Here is a 19,892-nt window from a genome sequence, read left to right on the forward strand (position 1 = left end):
TTTTACTGTTTACCTTTTTATAAATAATAGCTACGGTCCGACTGCCTCTCTTGCGGTTGACTTCTGACTGCAAAGATCTCAGTTGAATTTTCTGAGACCAACTATCCCTAAATCTCCAAATGCCACGCAGTTCACCCGCGGGCTCCTTTCGTCCGCAGCCAAAGCAAGCAGGAAAGGGGCAGGGAGGGAACCACGTTTAGGACTGTATCAATCACAGAGACCAACCCCAAGGTGACTGCAACCATGCAAAGCCCTGGGAGGAGGCGAGCCTGGCGGCTACAGCAACTACCACAGCAAAGCAAGATACCGGTGACCCCTCCAAACTGCCTGGCGCCAAAATGCCCATCTCTCCAGCCCCAAACACCTCGCAGGCTGGGTGGCCAACCTGCCCCAGTTCCGCATGCCTGGTTTTGCATGGAAGCCTCATTCAGGATAATTAAAAAGCCAGCTATACCCCCTATATATATATCTGCTTGCCTCCATGCAGCCAGTGCATGGGAAGGCTTAAGTGCATCCTCATGTGTGTGTTACAGGACGGGGGGGCAGATTGTACACCAGCACATGCGAGTCCCTGACGGAGCTCCGGCACTAGTTTCCTATCAGGAATGAGCCCTGGGCATCCAGTTTCCTTGATGGCTTCGAAAAGCTATGCTCAGCTTTTCCTTCCTGCAGGTTTTAACGAAGTCATTAGTTGACGCTTCCCCGCGAAGCAGCAGAGCTTCACGGACAGCGGAGCTCAGCATATAAAATACCAAGTGCAAGCAGCCTTTGAAGCGAAGCCCTTCAAAGACAGACACATACCAAATCCACTGAGGTTTTTTACACAAACAAATTCAGCATGGCAAGAGCAAAACTAATTTGCAAAGATCTTTAATGTTAAAAGTCTCAAATGACCAACCCTTTCAAGCACAGCTGAATTCAATCCGGCTCTAAAGGTCCATATTGATGATTCAACGTGGAAAAGACCATGGATATTTCAAAATATGTGGCTGTAATTACCTGGAAATAAAAAACTACTCTAATTTTCTTGTTTCAGTGGCGAAGAAGCTGCCTAGAGTGCTCCTATTCTAAAACCAGTGATGTGCAAGTGACTTTTTTTTTTTGAACATACTTTTGCTGACATTTCCCTTTCATTAAAATAGCTCAACAATGGGGGGAAAAGCAACTCACCATGCACATAGGATCTTTACCTTACTTTGTACTCGCAAAGGAATTTCCTTGCTCTCCTCTGGGGTAGAAGTTTCCACAGTCACACGTGAGTGGCTTTAGCAGAGCGTCCTGTGGCATCCCAGAAACTGGTTCACTCCCTTTTTCCAGGAGACCACCACAAATCTTTCAAGGCCGGGTATATATCAGCTCGGGTAAGAGAAGACAGATGCGACGCACTGCCAACGGGGTGCAAACAGCCACCCCCCTCCGTGCTCACCCCGACGGGATGGGGCGGCTGTTGTACAACACGGCTGCCTGCAGACCAACAGCCGTCCCCAACACTTGGCACGGCTTCAGATGGACGCCTGCGCGCCTGCCAGGGATGGACAGAGGCTTTGCCGACGGGCAGCACGAACACCAGCTTCCAGCACAGACCATCACTCTGTGCAAGCATTGAAATAAAGCCCAGTGCAAATGGAAAAGTCGGATGGATTTCCACGCTGGGAACCTCCCACGATATTTAAAGATGGGCCACATCAGAAAAGGGCTTGTTCTGGGGTCTGGTCCTCCGAACAAGCCATCACATGCCTCACTGGCAAACAACTTTGGGTTTTGGTGGGGCGGGGATGTCCCCACCAGAGACGTGTGCTCGGGAAGCAAAACACACAGCCTATCACCAGCTCACTGAGCGACACGAAACAGCCCCAGAGTCTCCTCTTGCCCACCCCTCATCCCAGGATCAGCCCGTCCTGTGAGGACAAGAGCTCACACCGCAGGAACACTGATGGCTTTGGCTGAATTAGGACGATGGGGACCAAGTGATGGAGTAAGAGCCAGACCGGTCCCATCCTGTGATGGGGACCCAGAATCGGAGCAGCCCTGTGGCTTGGTCCCCTCAGTGGCTGCCTGAACTGCTTCACGTTGGCCTGTAGAAAATGCCGCCTCCCCAGAGGCCACGGCTCCACGCTGGCAGATACTGATGCACGACAGCTGTCCCAGCACAGGGATCTGATGGGCTTATTCATACCATGTTCATCAGTCGCCTTTGATGGTTATAGGACTGCAGCAGGTCAATAAGTTATACCTATAATTCGGACTGACTGACCTATTCACTTCCTTGCATGCAGCGTTTCCCTAGAATCCCTGCAGGAAAACTGAACAAAAAGGGAAGAAAACAATACGAGCAGACATGTCTGGGGCATCAATGTCAAAGCCCTGGGTGAGGCTTTTGCCAACTGCTGTTGATCTACTCAACATGTGGCACCTAACAGCATGCAACGCTCCCTGCAACACCCCTGCATTGGCACGGCCACCCCAACCCAGCTCTTCCCCTTGCATTGGATCCGGTAAGCAGACTGAATGTGCCGTGGATGCAACGCTCACCCAGTGTCCTCACCGGCACTGCGGAAACCCAGCAGAAACCCACCTGAGATGGAGGAGAAAGCCCCCAACCAGGTTTTGTGAACTCCGGAGCTAGCTAGAGCTGTCACCCTTGCCCAACTCAGGCCCCAACCATAAAACAAGCTCCACAATAGTGTTATTTATTTTTTTTAAGTCACAAATTATTTCCAGCAGCAGGAGGGTGGAAGGATGCAGCGTGCTGGACCCTGCTTGCCGGCACCCAGCCAGTCTCATAAATGGTTGGCAGCCGGCAGAGCAGCAAACCCGTTTCTATTGAAATGAGCTTGTTACTACTAATTTTTACTGGCTTCCCGGTTGATTCATAAAGTTTTGTTGTTTTTTTTTTGTTCGGTTGGGTTTTTTGCAGATCTCAGAAAGCAATTCCTGAGACACTTGGGGAAAAACAAGCCCTGGCCTCCCCACGAAGGGCTGCTCCTGCACCCTGGCACAGGCGTCTACATCCCCCTCAAAACTACGGCATCTTGTTTTCAGGGCTTCATAAAATCTTATTAGAAAGAGTTCTCTAGTTTTGAACAGGCCAAAATCAAAACCTCATGGATTCAGTTTTACCATTATCAGCCCCATGGCAGAAACAGCTCGAGACTTCAATGGCAGCTGCAGACACACATTTTATAGGGATGGTTTGGGTCCGAGACATTAAACTCGCTGCTTTCACATCTGCTCCCTCTCTCCACAGCTGGATGCACCAAGTTGTTGCACTAGACAAAACCAACGAGATCTTATCTTGGAGCCTGAGCTTTTTCAAGTACCAGCAACTATTAGCTGCGAGACTCAGCACAGCTTTGCTCACTGATCTCAACGCCTGCATGGACAAGAGCTCCTATTTTTGAATGGGCAAGGACAGCCAAAGTGATACACCCTGCAAACACCCGAAGGGCCACAATAGTTTTACTCCATCAAAAACCCCAACACAGACTTTACAACGCAACACACATGCACTTAGCACTGAGATGGGCCCCTGGACATGAGCTGAGACCACCATCAGCCAAGTCAAGCCCAGGAGGAGGCTGCTACGAGAACAAGCCCATGCAGTGTCGCCTCCCCCAGCATCATTTATGTCTGTGTGGTATTTCAAAGTGTCTTTAACACTTTAGTATGGCACTTCCCATATGCTTTGCTTATTGCTTAGACTTAGTGTAAAGACCTTTCCCTACGCATTTGTTTCCCTTTCCGAAGTGTTGGACCCTAAAGAAACCTGCAGCACTGAGCACAAGGCAAGGGGCTACTCAGTGTAATTCCACAGTTCCCTTTATGCAAAAAGTTGGGCTATGCCACGGCTTCTCTGGATCTTAAGAAGAAGAATGGGAAAAAAAAATACGTATAGCTCATTTTCACATACGGCTCACTTTAAGGCTCAAAGAGCAACAAATATAAAAGCCCAGCAAGAGTTCAGGGCATAATAACTGTGTGTGCTACAGAGCTCGGGGGAAGATGCAACAGTGCTCCCAAAGGCATCGCTGGGGACCAGCGACACCAACGTCATTTATTCAGAAGTGAGGAAAAACAGAGCCAGTCACCACTGTCCATGTTTGCCTTCCCTGCTGCCGGTGTGGGACGGGGCAGGCAGGGATGCTCCAAGATCCCACAGCCTTTCTGCACAGGGAGACGAATCAACTGCCTCATTCTTCCAAGTGGACAAACTTGCATTTTGCTGGCACAGGATCTCACAAACGGACTGTTGTCTGAGCGCAGCGCCAGGCGCTCGCCCCCAGAATAGGCCATGCTTTGTAACAGCCAGGAAAAAAAAAAAGGAAAGAAAGGAAAGGAAAGTGATGTGCTCTGGACAGCACATCCATCCCGCCAGGACGCTCTGGGGACAGGTGGAATAAACCGCAGCATTATCATCACCCAACAACCAGACACCCAAGTGTTACACCTCTGTGCAGGTATCTATGGGGCTTTTTTGCAAACCTTTCAGTCAATTTTTTTTTCCTTTATTAAATAGACAACAGTGGTTTGCATCACTATGTGTGAAAGCATAAAGCAGCTGGCATTTTTTTAAAAGTCTTTAACATTCTTTGGCTCCTCGAATGGAAAAATCTTAGCAAATGAGACCTTAATAAATGGAAAGAACTGAAAAATAGCCTTTCTGCTGGCGCATTTCACTCCTGCTAACGGAATACATAGATAAAACCAACACAGTTGTGTCTCAAACCCTTCCGCTGTGCTGCTGCTGCTGCGAGAAATCCTGCCCAGGTATCCCCGGCATGGTCCTCCTTGCATCAGGAGATGCCCCTGCAACAGGATGAAGCCACCAACTCCTCCTCTGGGCTCTAAAACACAGCCAACGTGAGGAAAGGGCAGCCTGAATCTCCTCAGCCACTAAAGAGCACTGAGGAGGAGGAACATCTCCAAACCCATAAAACCCGAACGCAGGCGGAGGAAGGGGAGGGCAGCAACCAGCACAGCTCTTCAAAGCCCAGGCAGGGAGATGGCCAACCTACAGTGGGTCCAGCTGAGCTTCAGTGTCCAGCTGGGAGAGCAAACGTGACATGAGGGCACTTGCATGAATTGCCATTCAGGGAGGGAAGGAGGGCTTTGGTCCAGGGTTTGCTCTGGGAACCGCGCTTAGAGCAGGACGGGGAGGGCTGGGGGATGCTGCAGGGCAGGACCACACGGGCTCCACTGCAAGGGGCCCTTGTACCATCAGGAAAGGCCTCCCACTCCCCCAGGAACAGAAAACTGCTGCGAAGAAAAATACAAATTCTCTACTGACCCCTCTCTCTTGCACTGTTGGGAATTTCACTTTTTGGCAGGTTTTGTACATGGGCTTTTATAACCTGGAATGCAAAGTGCTGAGTGCACAGAGAAGCATCGCAGCCCGTCTATTCTCAGCCAAAGTTTGCAGCCCCGTGGAGAGGTAGGTACAGGTTTTATTGTATACGGGAATTCAGGTCTGGTCATCAGAACTAATTCTTAGGCATTAAAAAAAAAAAAGAAAAAAAAAGTGTGTTTGTTTACCACCAGCTAAACAAGGAGCCCTTATCATGGCTGGATCTCTGCACCACACTATTTTAGGGTGGCTGGCTGGGCTGGCCTGGCTGTGATGGGGTGCTGCTGCTCTATGGGGACACCTGAGAGCAGCTGACTGCACCCCGATGTGGGGGAACGATGCACTAGAGCACCATGGCATCACCACTGCGAGACAGCGTTAGAAGGCAGCAGCACATGCCATGGGCACGACACTGGATGATGACGCTGGATGATGATGCTGGATGGATGCAGCTCAGCACCTGGCCACAGCTCAGCATCCCTGTGCTGCCACCCAAAATGAGACACAATCCTGAACCCCAATATGGGCTCAACCCCAGTGCCCTGTCCACTGGCAATAGGGGTGTTGAAACAACCACACAGCACCACTGGGGAAGCAAACCACTGTCACCGGCACAAGCTGCCTGCCTGGAAACAGCTGAAAAAAGGCTGATGAAGATGATGCTCGGGCAGGAATAGGGCTTTGGTTTTAATTGCATTTATATCCTCTGATGCTGCTGGTATTCTCCCATAACCAAAGCCAGGGATGACAAACCAAAGGGATGCTCAGCTTCTCACCAAAGGAAAAGCACCTCCAGGAAGCAGGCAGCAGGGCAGCAACATGCTCCAGTGCTTCAACGCTGGAGACCATTTAATCCCTGCTCCAGCCCCAGGAGTTGCAAAGGTCATTAAAAGTCAGCATTTAGCAACTCTGGAAGAGGTCAGCCAAGACAGGCATTTCCATGCAAAATGTTTTTGTTCTTACAAAAAAAAACCCAACAACAAAACAAACAGGAATTCAACAGTTCTCAGCATCTGAAGCCTGGACCCCAGCACTGGCAGTGCATTGCACAACTTCTCACCAACCTCCCCTCTCCGAGGGCTCAGTCCCCGTAGCAATGCTTTCTTCCAGGCTAACCACCCAGTTTCAGGGGGAATCAAGCAAGGGAAAGGCATAAAACAGGAGGGAGAGCGAGTACAGCCCGCTGCTGGACAAGCACGATCCAAATCTGATGCCCCGTGAGCAAGGTGGGACCTTGACGAGCCAACGTCCCTTCTCATCCTCGTTCCCCGCTGCACTGGCTTTGCTTTGTACTGCTGAACCACTCGATTTCCATGCAGGACAGGGAGGCAGCACGCTCCTCTCCTCCGTCCCAGAGTCTACGGCATGGCAGGACACATGGTAGCGCTAGGCAGGGCTGGAAATCACAGCAGCAGCGTGCCTAATCCCCTCCGATCCCAAGCACTTTGGAAGGACAAAGAGCTGAGTCTCCTTTGCCAGTAAATTGAACCTGCAGTTCCAGGGGCTCGAGGCACTTCAAAGCCTGCAGCAGCCCGGCCAGCAGCAGTAAAGGGATGTACTTTTCGGCTGTTGAGCAGCAAAGTAAAATCCACACAAATAAGCAGTGTTCCAGAAAACCAGGCTTAACCGTCAGCAGCTCCGAACGACAGGGGATGTTTTTCCTGAAGGTGGGTTTTTTTTTCCTTCCCCCTCCTTTCCAGTTTGTCTTAGGGTATTTTTTTTTAATTTCTTACTAAAACACGTCTCAAGCTCCCACACCACACAGCCCTTTCGGGTCTGAGCATCCTCCAGAGGTAAAATGCTGAGTTAGGTATTGGAGTCCAGGAAAGGAGGTGCCTTTGATGAATAGCAAATCTACAGACTTCAATCGTTTCGGTGAGCGCCACAGATTTAATAAGTTATTTCCGTGGAAAACCTTAGTAACTCAGTTATGAATCAAGCCTATAAACACCTCTCACTCATCAAAGTGCCACAAAAAAAAAAAATCTATTACTGTAACTGTGAATACAAGCCTCTCTCTACAGGTCCCTATAAGAAGCCAAAATTCCTTCTTCAAAACATTCACCATTTTCAAAGGTCATAAATACACTATGTCCAGTATTCAGCAAATCCATTTAAAAAGCAAAACACAGATACAGAGAAAAAGTGAAGTTCAAACAAAGATGTACCGTCAGATATGCACTGTTTAAAAGACACAACCCGAGTTACATCAAAAGAACTTTTACTACCTAGAAAGCCATATCCAACTCCTAATAGGGTGCAAGAATGTAATGTTTTGGCTACAAAGATTAAACTAATTTACTTTTAAGTAACTTGCTTACTTCCTGATGTTTCTTTTTTTAAGTGTGATGCTTAGGTGCTTGGAGAAGTGAGGGATGTGATTATTCTGTGATTCAAGGCCAAACATCATAACTACTCAATGAACCATAGACGAAAACATATTTTATCTGGGTGTTGTACTTACTCCAAGAACTTCTAGGCTGAAAACATCCCGGCTAGCTGCGAAAAGCCATCCCAGTTCCAGGTAAAGGGAGGGAGAGAAAGGGCAACTCTCCTTCTCTGCAGAAACATACTGAGAAATTCAGTGTGTTCCCTACAACGAAATGGTGTTGGCAGATACTCCCCAAATACTGCCCGTGGTACATTCATTTTAGGGCATCCTGCCTGGCTCCAATGCAGCAAATTCTCCTTCAGAGCTGGGGAGCTGTGTGTACACACACAAATGCAGAGGTATCAGCTGCAAAGCAGCTTTAATCCCTGCATTAGGCACGGGGCCAAATATTGATAAGACCAACCTTCTTCCACCCCTTGTGCAACAGGCAGTCTGTGTTACTCCAGACAAATGATACTAAGGCTCTAGCAGCCAGTTTTGCTTTTTCCACCCCCTTCTTCTGGACTAGGGACAGCTCTAATAGTCCGTATTTTTCTAAGTGCCGTCTGTGTTGGAGGGTTAAAGCAGTAGTATCAGCCATCATAATAATCAAAGAGGAAAGATATTCTTGCACATGAACCAATGCAAGAAATGGATGGCGACAGGGGAGATTTTGGCTCGATTCACAGCTCTGCTACAGCTGCACCAACTACCCTGGGAAAATCACTGACTCCCTGGCTCCTCGTAGGGAAGAACACATAGGAAGAAGGGAGTCCACTACTGTTTCATCAGTTCAGACGAAGAACATCACCAGAGCTGTCTCAACTAAAGATGCTCCATGGGGCAGGCAGGTCCTTGGGACGCAGCAGCCCAGGTTGAACGCAGGATGCTGTGGGAGCTCCCTCCTGTCCTCCCCACTCGGCACCATCAATGCGCTGGAGAACAGCATTGCTCTTGCAAAGCATTTGTACAAGAACAGAGGAACATTTCTCCATCTCCCAGTCTAGAAAATACTGTCTTCCAGGAGGGAAGGTATTTTTGTAGGCTGGTGATGATGCCCTCTCGCTGCACGGGATGCAAAGCCTCAGAACAACCTTTATTTCCCTCCTCGGGAGACCTTCAGCACAAACCATCTCTTTTCCTATCTCCAGCAAATTCCCCAGCGGTCCCTCACCCTTCAGGAAATTAATTTCCCCTCCTCACGTTACTAACCTGGCTCAGCTCCGAATTAATTTCAAGACCTAAAGGCTTGTATTGCAAGCTCATAACCCGTAGGATATTTTTATGAACAGGTGTTGCTTGCTTTAGAAACCCTTCTACAGCTGCACAGCCACTGCCAAAATTTCATCCTCCTTCCAGAGGCCCGTGCTCCGGACAGATGGGGTCACTGGCACCTCTCCTGCTCCTCCAGACGGGACGTTGGGTACAGGTGGCAACATGAAGGTATGTTGTCACCCAAGTGTGGTCATCCACCAGCTCTACAAGAGCAAGCTCCTGCAGAGCTCAGTGCTACAGCTGTTGGGTTTGGTGGCCCAACATGAGTTGCCCTGCAGGGTAGGGTTTTAATGGAGAAACACCTGCGTGCAGGGAGTATCTTCCCCAGCCTTGATCTAAAGTGCTTTTTCTTCAATTGGTAAGTAAGGGTGTATCTGCTCAGTCTCAATGCTCTGGACATCTTCAGCTGCGTATTAACAACCCAAGAGGAGTACTCGCTGCTGGGTTACATTGCTCGTGGATGAAGCACTGCCATCAACAGGCTTTGGATACAACGAGGAGCCTACCTGGCTACAGAATCAATGATTGCTTCCCTTTCCCTTCTGTTCCAAAGAAAAAAAAATGTTTGAACTCCAGGAGCTGCCACCTGAGCCACCCACTGTGGCAAGCACAAACGTAATGCAAAAAAACCCACAGCCCTCCTGTAAATCTACAGGCTCCAGTGGATTTATCATCAACCCAGAAAGACATTTGTTGTAGAATAAAACACACCTGCATCTCTCTGAAAGGGACAGGCGCTAAAAGCCCAGGGATGCCATCTCCGAGAGCTTCCTCACCTTCCCTTTCAGGGATTAATTCCGTGATTCACCCCGTAAGTTTGCAAAGTTGCCTTTGATGTCAACCCCAGGCAGGGCCAGAAGCTGCACGTGAACAAACCCAAAGCAAAGCAAAGGTAGGTTATTGGTTTGGAGTTCTCCCAACCATTGGGAAGGATGCTGCTGCGCGGTCACGCTCTCCAATGGGTATTCCAACATTCACGGCCGTCCACGGCCACGTGGGGAAAACCTTCACACCGAGCAAAGAATTCCTCTCTGAAGCACACTGGAAAATAGATGCACTTTATTTCCCATTGGCAAACTAAAACTATGGAGGAAAAATGTTTAATATAAAAACATCTGACAAAGCACCTCCAGGATGTATTTTTTTGCATCAAAGAAGTAGCTCTTGGCAACAGGCTCACTCCTCCGACAAGAAAAGTTTTTAGCCAAACCCTGATTGTTATAGACTGCGCAGGGCAAGACACGCCAGCAAACTTAAAGCTAAATATGAAAGAAAAAGGAAACCAAAACCATTACTGGCCCAAATAAACATCTGTCTGTGATTAAACTGGATGCACAGATATGTTCTGCCTTTTTTTTTTTTTAAATGGATTTATATTTCTGCAATAGGACAGGGGGAAGAAAGGACAAAAAGGCTCCACAGTGCTGCTGGGTCAGACCCATCCTGCAGCCCCCAGCCCATGGTGCTGCCAGCCCGAGCCAGCACCCACGCTCAGAGCTGCAGTGGGAGCCCAGCACCAAGACACGCCAAAGCCAGAGGGTATCATCAGAACATTGCAAAACCAACATTTCACCCGCTGAAGAAATTGCCACCCTATTAAGGAGAAAAATATCTTTTTTTTTTTTTTCCTATTAACAGGTAATTTCACAATCTCTCCCCCAATCTGGAAAGGGCAATGTTTGCCCAGTTTCCACACATATCCCGCCTTACATATTTATAGGCTTTTTTTTTTTCCTACTACTAACACACAGAATCTTCATAAATTTCCTTGTTAGCATAAATCCTTGCAGTCTGTTATTTCTGGGGGGAGAAGAACAGAGACGTTCACTTTCTCCACTCAGTGGGTCTTAAAATATGCTTCCTTAAGTTCATCCTAAATATTGCTGGAAGCAAAAAAACCCCTCCGACTCTCACTTTGGAGCTGTGGCATTGCTTCAGCAGGGCTGAATCATCAGCCGGGATGGATGGGCATGCTCCTGCCTTCCTCCTCCCTTCGGGGGTACAGGGACCCTGCTTCCCAAGTCCAACACCTCCAGTTCCAGCACCGCCCTGCAAGCAACTTCTCCACCTTCCCAGGCCTTGGAAAAAAAACCCAAAATGATTTAAATAAGCTCCAGCCCATTCAGTCTCTCTTTGTTTCTCCTCTCTCTGTTAATTCACATTTATCCTCCACCAACTTTGGAGGGGCTAACACAGAGTAAGTCACTGGGCAGAGCTCGTCTGTACATGGAGCCCGTCATCTTCTAGGCTTCAGCAGAGCTGCTCGGAACAGACTCACACGTGCGCTTCCATTTTCAGGTACGGCTCCCCACCGCTCCACAGTGCCGAGAGGAATTAATCACTCCTCCAACAAACCACCAACTCACAATTTCTTCTTTCGGATGCACATTCCCAGCTACAAATGGGTTCACCAGAGCTGAAACTCTTGAAGAGTTTTAGCACACAGGAAGTGAATTGATTTCAAAGTCTAAAAAAAAAAATCATTAATTTTTGGAAAATCTAAAGCAGCATCTTCCCTGGTTCCTTGCTGCTGGTGCAGCCCCTCTCGCCAGCCCCTGCTGTCCCCACTCTCCTCCTGCCCTTCTCCCATTCCCAGTTCTCACTTCTCCTCTGGTAGCACTTATTTCTCCTCTTCTCTCTGCTCGGGTGCATTACCGAGCACCAAGCCGCTCTCATTTCTCCTATCTGAATCCGCCCAGTGCTGAGCATCCCCTAACTCCAGGCACCGGCTCAGCCGGTCCGTGGCAGGAGGACCAGGTGCAGGATGTGGTCCTCCAGCGCACTGCAGAACTAAAGGGAGGCAGGTTGCACATGGACACCCGTGCTCGGCAAGGAGCCCTTTCTCTCTGGAAAACCCTGCCACACACAGGGCTGAGCCTCGCAGGCAACATCGGTTCACAAAGCCATTTCCATATGAACAATGAAACTTTCTGCGCAAACACTGGTATGACTCCCGATTAAGCGAGGAGTAACGAGCAGGCATGTAGGGACACATGAGACAGGCTCTAGTGATGAGTGGCTCATTTTGAGGAAAAATAGCTATCATAAGAGCTTGGCACTGACTGCTGCAGGCATAGTCGTCGTTAAGTATCTTCAATGGGGACACCCAGCCAGTGTGGGACCACTGCACGGTGGCTGGGGACTTTGCTGTGAGGCGGCAGTGAGTTGCACCCATCACTACTTGTCTGCTCCTACAGCTAATGACCCATCCTTATTTATTATTGCTCCAAAGGAAACCGATGCCCCGACATTTCTGCACTCTCTAGATGGAGAAGCTGCTCCAGACCTGCAGCGGCCACGAGCGATGGTCACATCAGCATGGAGTCCTACGGAGACTCCCAAGCAGCAACACCACCTTTTACCCTCCTACCTCCTACCCTTCCCCTCCTGCACAGTCCTTAGGACCTCCAGAATTTAATGCCACCACTAACGAGAACACTGGTTGCTGCTCGTAGGAATTAATGGGGCTTTTTTAGCCGGAAAGACAGACTGACGCAGTGTGCTGTGCAAGGGGAGCGCTGAGGAGCAGGGCTATTTCATGGACTTGTAAGAGAGGCTCCTTCACAGGGAAGGTGAGAGAGAGCCCTGTGGGATTTAGGGGGAGGCAGGGAAACCCAAAGCCCGTGGCCCACAATATCTGCTCCAGCACGTCCCCACCGTACTGAACCAGTTCCCGCAGCAGCAGCGCAGCTCTCTACAAGCCTGGCAAGTCTAACGGGTACAGCAGCTTCTTGGCATGTGGTAGAGGAGCCAAGTCTGAGGGGAAGGGGAAAAAAAGAAAAATTACTACAAATGTTCCACCAATTATGAGTCACGGGGCTGAGCTTTTGTTTCTGCCTTGCTGGATTTTGCCCTTTCCCTGGTATTCCCCCAGCTCCATCTGGGGGAGCCGTGGGGACGCCAACACTGGCCAAGGCTCTGCCGGCACCCGGGGGACAGGCACAACCCTGGCCAGGGGAACCACCTGGGCTCAAAATACAACTCCCAAAACAGCAGGTCTTCTTCACCTCTGCTCCCCAGGCATACATGGCTGCAGAAATAAATCTAATGCGGAAAAGACGGAGCCCCTCTTCGTACTCCCACAAGCCTGAATGTGACACTGCTTGAACTCAGAAGATGGAACTTCAGGATCAAACACCTCCAAGTACCTTTTCCCACCAACTCAGATCTTCCCAAGCCATTGTACCTCACTGAGAAATCAGGAGCATCCCCAATCTGAGGGAACTGCTGTGGCTGGACACTGATCCTTGGACAGACAGCTTCATTTCATGACCCAAATGCTTTGAACCTCAGATGAAGAGGACCCTGGGGTATTATCCATCGATCTAGCTCATGACGCAGAAGGTCGCATCCACACAACTATTCACAACTTGTGCTTCCAGTTAGCATTGACTGTTACTCCGAATTTTATAGTGACCCTGCTAGTTCATTGAAGACTCTTTCCTATTTTTAAGAGCAGTATTATAGCCATGAAAAGGTCTACTTCAAAAAGAGGGTTTGTTGGGTTTTTTTAAGTTTATACATATGACAGAGATGATCTTTTGACTTCAAGCTAAAACTTCCCGTTTAGAAGTTCATCAGGTAAACGAGTAACCATAGAATGGTTCTCTTTGTTATCCAAAATTGAATTTTGTGGTTTTAGTAGGAAAAGCCTTTTTGATGATCAAAGCTGAAGCAATAAATAGTAGTGGCTTGATGCTAGATCCAAAATGTACTTATTTTTGGAACGGGAGTTAAACACAGATTGAGCTCCTTCGGTACACACAAGAAAAGGCAGGGAAGACCACATGCTTTGTGTATCATTTACACAGGCCTACATTTCAAGCAGACCTATTAAATAAGTTGAAATGGAGAATAAACAAACTGAAATATGGCAGATAGACTAGAGTCTAAGTGGTTTTTTTCCTTTTACTTCCCCGTGATGACAAGTATGGGTTAACTTCAGTGAAGCTCTTACCCTCTTTCAGCAATCATGAGCACTGGGGAAAAATAAATCATACAGCCCCAGACTCTTATTAAAAGTTACACCATTGGAAGCTACACAAGGGGAGAGGAGGTATCCGATTTCAGTACAATCTCAGTCACATGTTATCATTATATTGTTCAAGTAAAAGTTAAAATCTCTCTTCTATTCCAGAAAATCCACCAGATGTCCCATAAAGGACTCAGCTGTGAGAGAAGCTAAACCATTACATCCTTAGGAACCCCGGTTTTCAAACTCGGCTGCTATAATTAATGGCAATTATCAAGTTACAATAAAAGCCACGGGCATGGGGAGCTTTACAGACTTGTATCCAGCCTGAGGAATGTTTGTTAGGAATTGCAAACACATATTTATTATAGCACAACCCTAAACGATCCAACTCCTGGCTATCAATTGCTCCCCTGCTATGGACACTTGGCAGCACAACAAAAGCAAGGCGGGCCGGTACGCGGGATTCGGCACGCGGCAGCACCGCGGCAAAACCGACTGCGGCAGGAGAACCTTAAAGGAGAAGGGAAAATCCCTGGAGGGAAACGCGCCACCATGCCATGCCACTGCGGTGCCGTGCTGTTAAAATGCTCTTTAAAGTGCTGCAGAGTCAGGATGGGCTTAAACATCCCAAGGAAGTTGCAGGTCTCACCAAACCGGCCGTAAATTCTTGCAGACAGAGAACAAGAAGAGAAAAGCCGCAGCTAACGGAACAGTACCCCGAAGGTCCCCTCCACCACCATCAACTTACAGCATCCCCCAGAGAGAGCGGCAAACCCCATCCACGCGCTCAGCAATCCGGCAACTCAGCACCAAGGTGCCCAAGTCCTACCCCACTGCAAAGCCCAGCCCAACCGCTGAAGGAGCTACTTGGGGCTTCACCAGGATGAAGGTTTGTCTATCTTCATCTTAGCTCTCAGACCATTAACCAGGTCATTTCTTACATAGAAATTAAACCTGGTCTTACAGACAGGCCCCCCATGCAGTCAGCCCCCAGCCTGGGACAGGACACCAGAGGGGAAGAACATGAAACGATCACCGCAGCCAGAGCCCAACACCAAGCAAATGAAAGCCCCAACTCTCTACCCGCCTGCAGGTAAAACCACCCCAGGCCCTACAGAGCACCATTAAATGAATGAAAGGCTGCAGGGGTGGAGCAGAGCAAAAACCAGGACCTAATTAAGCAAAACTTTGTTCAGGAGCTTCAATGGCATCGTAGCTGGGAGCTCTGCTCATGAAAGCAGGGTTTGCAGTGTAGGGCCAGGACCCAACAGGTAACGCAAGCTGGATGGTCTCAGCAAGAACTACCACAAAGCAGCATCGTTTGAAATGGCCTCACCATTCCTGCCATGAAAATGGTGATGGCATACAGCCCAGCCCCACACCAGCCCACGACCCCGGGGCTCAAGCGAGATCTAGGCGGCTTCCACGGGGGACATGCGCAGCTCCGTGGCCACCTCCCAGATGTCCCCACTTGTCCCAGCATGCTCATCGGACAAACAGCATCTTATATCAACCCACAGAACGCAAACGTCTCTGAACAATGAACTCAAATAGCTGCTCTTTTTTTTCCTTCTTTTCACACCGAGAATATAAACCAACAGCAGCACCACAACCCCCATCTCCTCCTGCTGTCCCACCCCAGCCACGAGTTCCCCGGCGCAGACCATGCATGCAGGAAGGTGCAAACATCTGCCAACCTGAGAAGTCTCCGGGCATGCCGTTGGGCGAGTTTGTAGCCTCTGTTTCAGTGTAAGACAACGTGGAATCTGATAGATCTGAGGGGGGGGGGGGGGGGGGGGAAAAAAAAAGGGGGGGGGTGGTGGGGGGAAGGAAAAAAGAAGCATTTTTAGTCCTCCTGCATTTACAAGCGCTACGTGAGCACCTGTGGCTCTTTTGCATCCCGTCACCAGCCCACCTCTCCCTGAGAGAAACTCTCCACCAGGCCAGAAAGCAGCGATTAACTTTGTACCTCTACCATGCAAATGCAAAGTTTGAATTGCTTCGACCACAAAAATAACTGCAGTTAAGTTGATCAAACAAGTAGGAACTTGGTGCTTACTGGATAAAGTTACATTAAGCCTCTAAACAATTCATAGTTACTATACTTAATTATCACCATTAAAATTCTTGAAGCTGTTTATTCTTGCTTCCTTCCTTCCTTCCTCTTTGCTGAAGCGAAGGAAACTTTGTTTTAACAAGTTAAGAGTCTTTGTTATTCTCTCTTGCTTACACCCCTCTAATTAAGTGCTCAACTGTTTGCTCACAGATTAACTATTATTTTTCCAATCAAACAAGCCAGTGAAGCAAATTTCAGTCCCTGACTGTTGTTTTAATAAAGTCACGTGTCACACACTATCATCTCTCCCTGCAGCACAAGCAGTTTCTAAAGGGAATTAACTTGGAAGGGGGAGTGTGGGGAGGGACAACTCCTTTTTTTTCCCTCCATACCTAACAAAACAAAACAAAACAAAAAAGAAAAAACCCATGATGGGCAAATTTTGCTTTGCAGGACGCTCTGATCACTGCCCCATGTCACAGAACGGCTGCAGGGATGAAGGAGCCGGTCCCTCCGACAGGCGTGCACGCACTGGGTGCATGAGCAGCCGCGTTGCAAGCAGGTCGCAGGCAAGCTCCCAGGCCTGGCAGGGCAGGGACCTTTGGCACCGGGCAGCTCCCGCCTTCCCCCAAGGCTGGGTGGGACAGGCAGGCATGCTGCCCCGCTCCTATCGCCCTGGCAAACCCTGCCTGTCTCCCTTGCCACCTCCCTGTCCCTGCCTGATGGGGAGCGAAAGCAGCTCGCCTCGCCTTGGTCATTATCCCCTCTGTAAATCAGAGCCACTGACTATGCGACCAAGGCAGAAATCCCACACTCCCAACGTGGCCACAGTTGCACCAACCCTGGCAAGAAACCCAAGAGGGACGTGGGATTCCTCCCTTCCCTCCCGCATCTTTGCTTCCCGTTTACTTGAGCAAGAAGCGGGCGCTGAGAAAGGACGGTCAGGATGCAGCAATGCCAATTCAAAACATCTCCAAGCCAACGTGCACCACGCAGGACCAGGCGCCAAGGCTGTGTTGTGCCAGGCTCTCCAGCAGCCTTCGCTTCACGCCCAGCCTACCCACCCAAGCTGCTTTCACTAGCTTTTTTTTAAAAAGCTTTTATAATTCATCAGGAAAAGTGAAAGGCCATTCAGAAATTATACAGTGACGAGTTTCAAAGAGTTTACGTCTCATTTTAATAAGGAGAGGAAGAGTAATAGCCGGTTCCTCCACGGCGCTGCGCAGCCAGGGCTTTATGGAAATGGCACCCAGGAGCTCCGACTCCCCTTCCACTCCGTCATCCCGCAGATTACACACGCAGACAAAACATGGCGTCTGGTAACCTTTCATTACGCCTTCATTAAAAATAGCGCTTCATATTATTTTGGAAAACATGCATGTGTCTACACAGTAATTTGGTATGATAAACTGACATCCATTTACTTCTTAAAACCCGTCAGCTGATGCTTGCTCAGAAATAATGAGCAGCCATAAAATCCTGACTTGTTGGCTTTTGCCTGACACGCCATGTAGGGATGTCTTAGAACCAACACCAGGACTGCACCATGAAAGAGCTGCCGGGAGATCAAAGGAGAGAAAACACATACCCAGTGGCTTTTGCTCATCATTAGGAGACAGCCGAGAGTAGGGAGGTGGTGGAGATTCTGGAAAAACAAAACTTCATGTTAGTGCTTCGGTTTATCAATGAAACCCTTGCGCTTTCTCTTTCAGGGTAGGAACTCTTCCAAGGTTATAAACACCCAATGGAAGAAAACCCACTTGGAAACAACTCGAGACCAAGAGTCTTCCAAACCTTTGAAGAATGGGGGTTCCACCTTGACATTTCAAAGTGGGCTTTACTACTGAAAATGCTGCAGTTCTCCCCTACACCCCGTCCTGTATCCCTGCCTCGGCACCCACAACCTGAAGCACACAAAATGGCACATTGCTCCCAAAGAATGATGCTTTCATCATCTGTGCTGGGAGACAACCCTCCAACCATGGCTCAAACACACATGGACCTAACAAGAGCTCCCCGAACACATTACAAGGACTGAAAAAGGGTGTCGGGTGATGAAAAGACATTCCTCTCTTGGCACATGAAGCCTGATACCAGGCTGGCTTCAGTCAACAAAGCACCAAAGTAACTTTGGTCCATCCCTACAAACCCCATGGCACATGAGGTGCAGAGGTGCACAGAGGCTCAGCAGCAGAGGCCTCCCATGATCCTGCTGAGCCTCTCCTGCCCCGCTCACCCTGACCTCCATTCAGCAAAGCTCCCAAGCACACACTCGGCTTTAAGCAGCAGCACATCGGCGGTCATGCGCTTAAAGTTAAGCAAGTCCTCAGAAGTGCTTTGCTGAATCAGGTCATCTAACTGGCTCTTGCTGTCCTTCTGAGAGTCAAGACCGTGCAAAAGGCTGATGAAGGTCCTCCATCAACTTCATGCACTGACTACAGGGTTTTTTTTCCTTCTGAATTATGGCAGTGATGTGTTTCTTGAATTATAACTTGCTAAAATTGAGGAGTGTGCAGCTGGCTGGGCTATATCATGGCACCGACAATGAGCAGACACTGACCTCAGTGAGAAATTGTACTGAAAAGTCAATGGCATCACATTGACCCCAGACTACTGAAACAAGGGTGTGCTCCTGAGTTCCCACACGGATCCGAAAGCAAGGCACTCAGTCCAACAACTGCAGCTCAGCTTGGGTTAGTTCATTAGGAACAACCTCAGCATCCCCCATGTGATGGCTCTGGGATGGCCTGTGGTCATTTACTGCTTCTGAGAAAAGGTTCCTCATCTCCCCTAACCGAGCAAGCTGCCCAGCAGCAAGATGCTCTTCTCACAGGGCGCTTAACAGTCTCAAAATAAAAAATAATGGAGCCAATGCCCCAATCTAGATTTAACGGCCCGACCTGTGCCGCGCACAGGGGGCTGGTCCCACGCTAGCGCCAGACCTCCTGCCACAGGGGACTTCTTCGAAGCACTGTGGCGTTTTCACACCGCTCAGCTACGTCACCCCACAGTAAGCTGGATGACAAACATGAACATGCACCGAGAGCGGACGGTCTCTGCAGGGAGCCATGCAAACACCTGTGGAAAAGGGCATCAAGGCCTTTCCCGGGCTCCTGCCACCATCCCCCAGCACCCGGTCGGAGTGGGTGGGTCCCTGGCACAGTCACCCACTATCAAAATGATAAGGAGCCACTCGATAAAAGCTCTCCTCTCTACTGCTCCCTGCACAGGGCTTGCAGCCATACGCCGCTGAGAAAACAACTACCGCTGCAGGAAAGCAACCGGGAAACTTTGCCCGTTTCTAAAATAAATGCACAGTTCCTACAAATGCACATCTACTCCAACCGAAGCAAAAAAGCTGCTTCCAGCCTCTAGCGATCTTCGGGGGAAGCACGCCCAGCATAGAACTTTCTTTCAAAGAAGCGATGCAAAGCAAGGCAGGATCCCGGATTGCAAAATAAATTAAAAAAATCAAAGCTCTTGCCAAGAAAGGGACGGTCAGCAGGAGGTTGGTGTCCTCCAGGATCCCTCTGCCCACGGTAAAAAAAGTAAGAAAAGCCCGAGAAATGCATGAGCTCCAGCTCCCCCCGCTTCCACGCGGGTTCGGCGTTCCCTCGTGGCCAGGGCATCCCCCGCAGCCCCCTCCCGGCCGCGGCCCCGGTGCGCCCGGCGGGGCCCTGCGGCTTTAAGCCGGCGGCGGTAATTGCCCGGGCCAGCAGTAGCAAACTGCGTATTATCGCCCCTTCTGCACCTAAATAGCAGGGGGACCTCCGCGGGAAGGGGCCGGGGGGGGAAAACAAGAAATAAAGGGCTTTTTAAGCACAACTGGGAACCGCTCTCGGCTGGGGAGCGGGGGATGCCAGCCCGGGGG

At 49.4% G+C, this 19,892-nt stretch overlaps 1 protein-coding gene across 1 annotated transcript in view; it reads right to left on the reverse strand.

Annotated features, from left to right (window-relative positions):
- The window catches only part of SMAD6 (SMAD family member 6), a 41,179-nt gene extending 23,515 nt beyond the window's left edge, over positions 1-17,664 (reverse strand). The window contains exons 1-2 of the mRNA XM_019472376.1: positions 17,610-17,664; positions 15,663-15,740 (exon numbers count right to left, since the gene is read on the reverse strand). Of these exons, the coding sequence (XP_019327921.1) occupies positions 15,663-15,681 (19 nt within the window). The 5' untranslated portion in view covers positions 15,682-15,740; positions 17,610-17,664. The remainder of the gene's footprint in view (positions 1-15,662; positions 15,741-17,609) is intronic.
- Positions 17,665-19,892: the final 2,228 nt, after the last annotated feature.

This window comes from Aptenodytes forsteri, unplaced genomic scaffold, assembly GCF_000699145.1.
Source record: "Aptenodytes forsteri isolate BGI_AS27 unplaced genomic scaffold, ASM69914v1 Scaffold83, whole genome shotgun sequence".
In the NCBI taxonomy this organism is placed as follows: Eukaryota; Metazoa; Chordata; class Aves; order Sphenisciformes; family Spheniscidae; genus Aptenodytes; species Aptenodytes forsteri.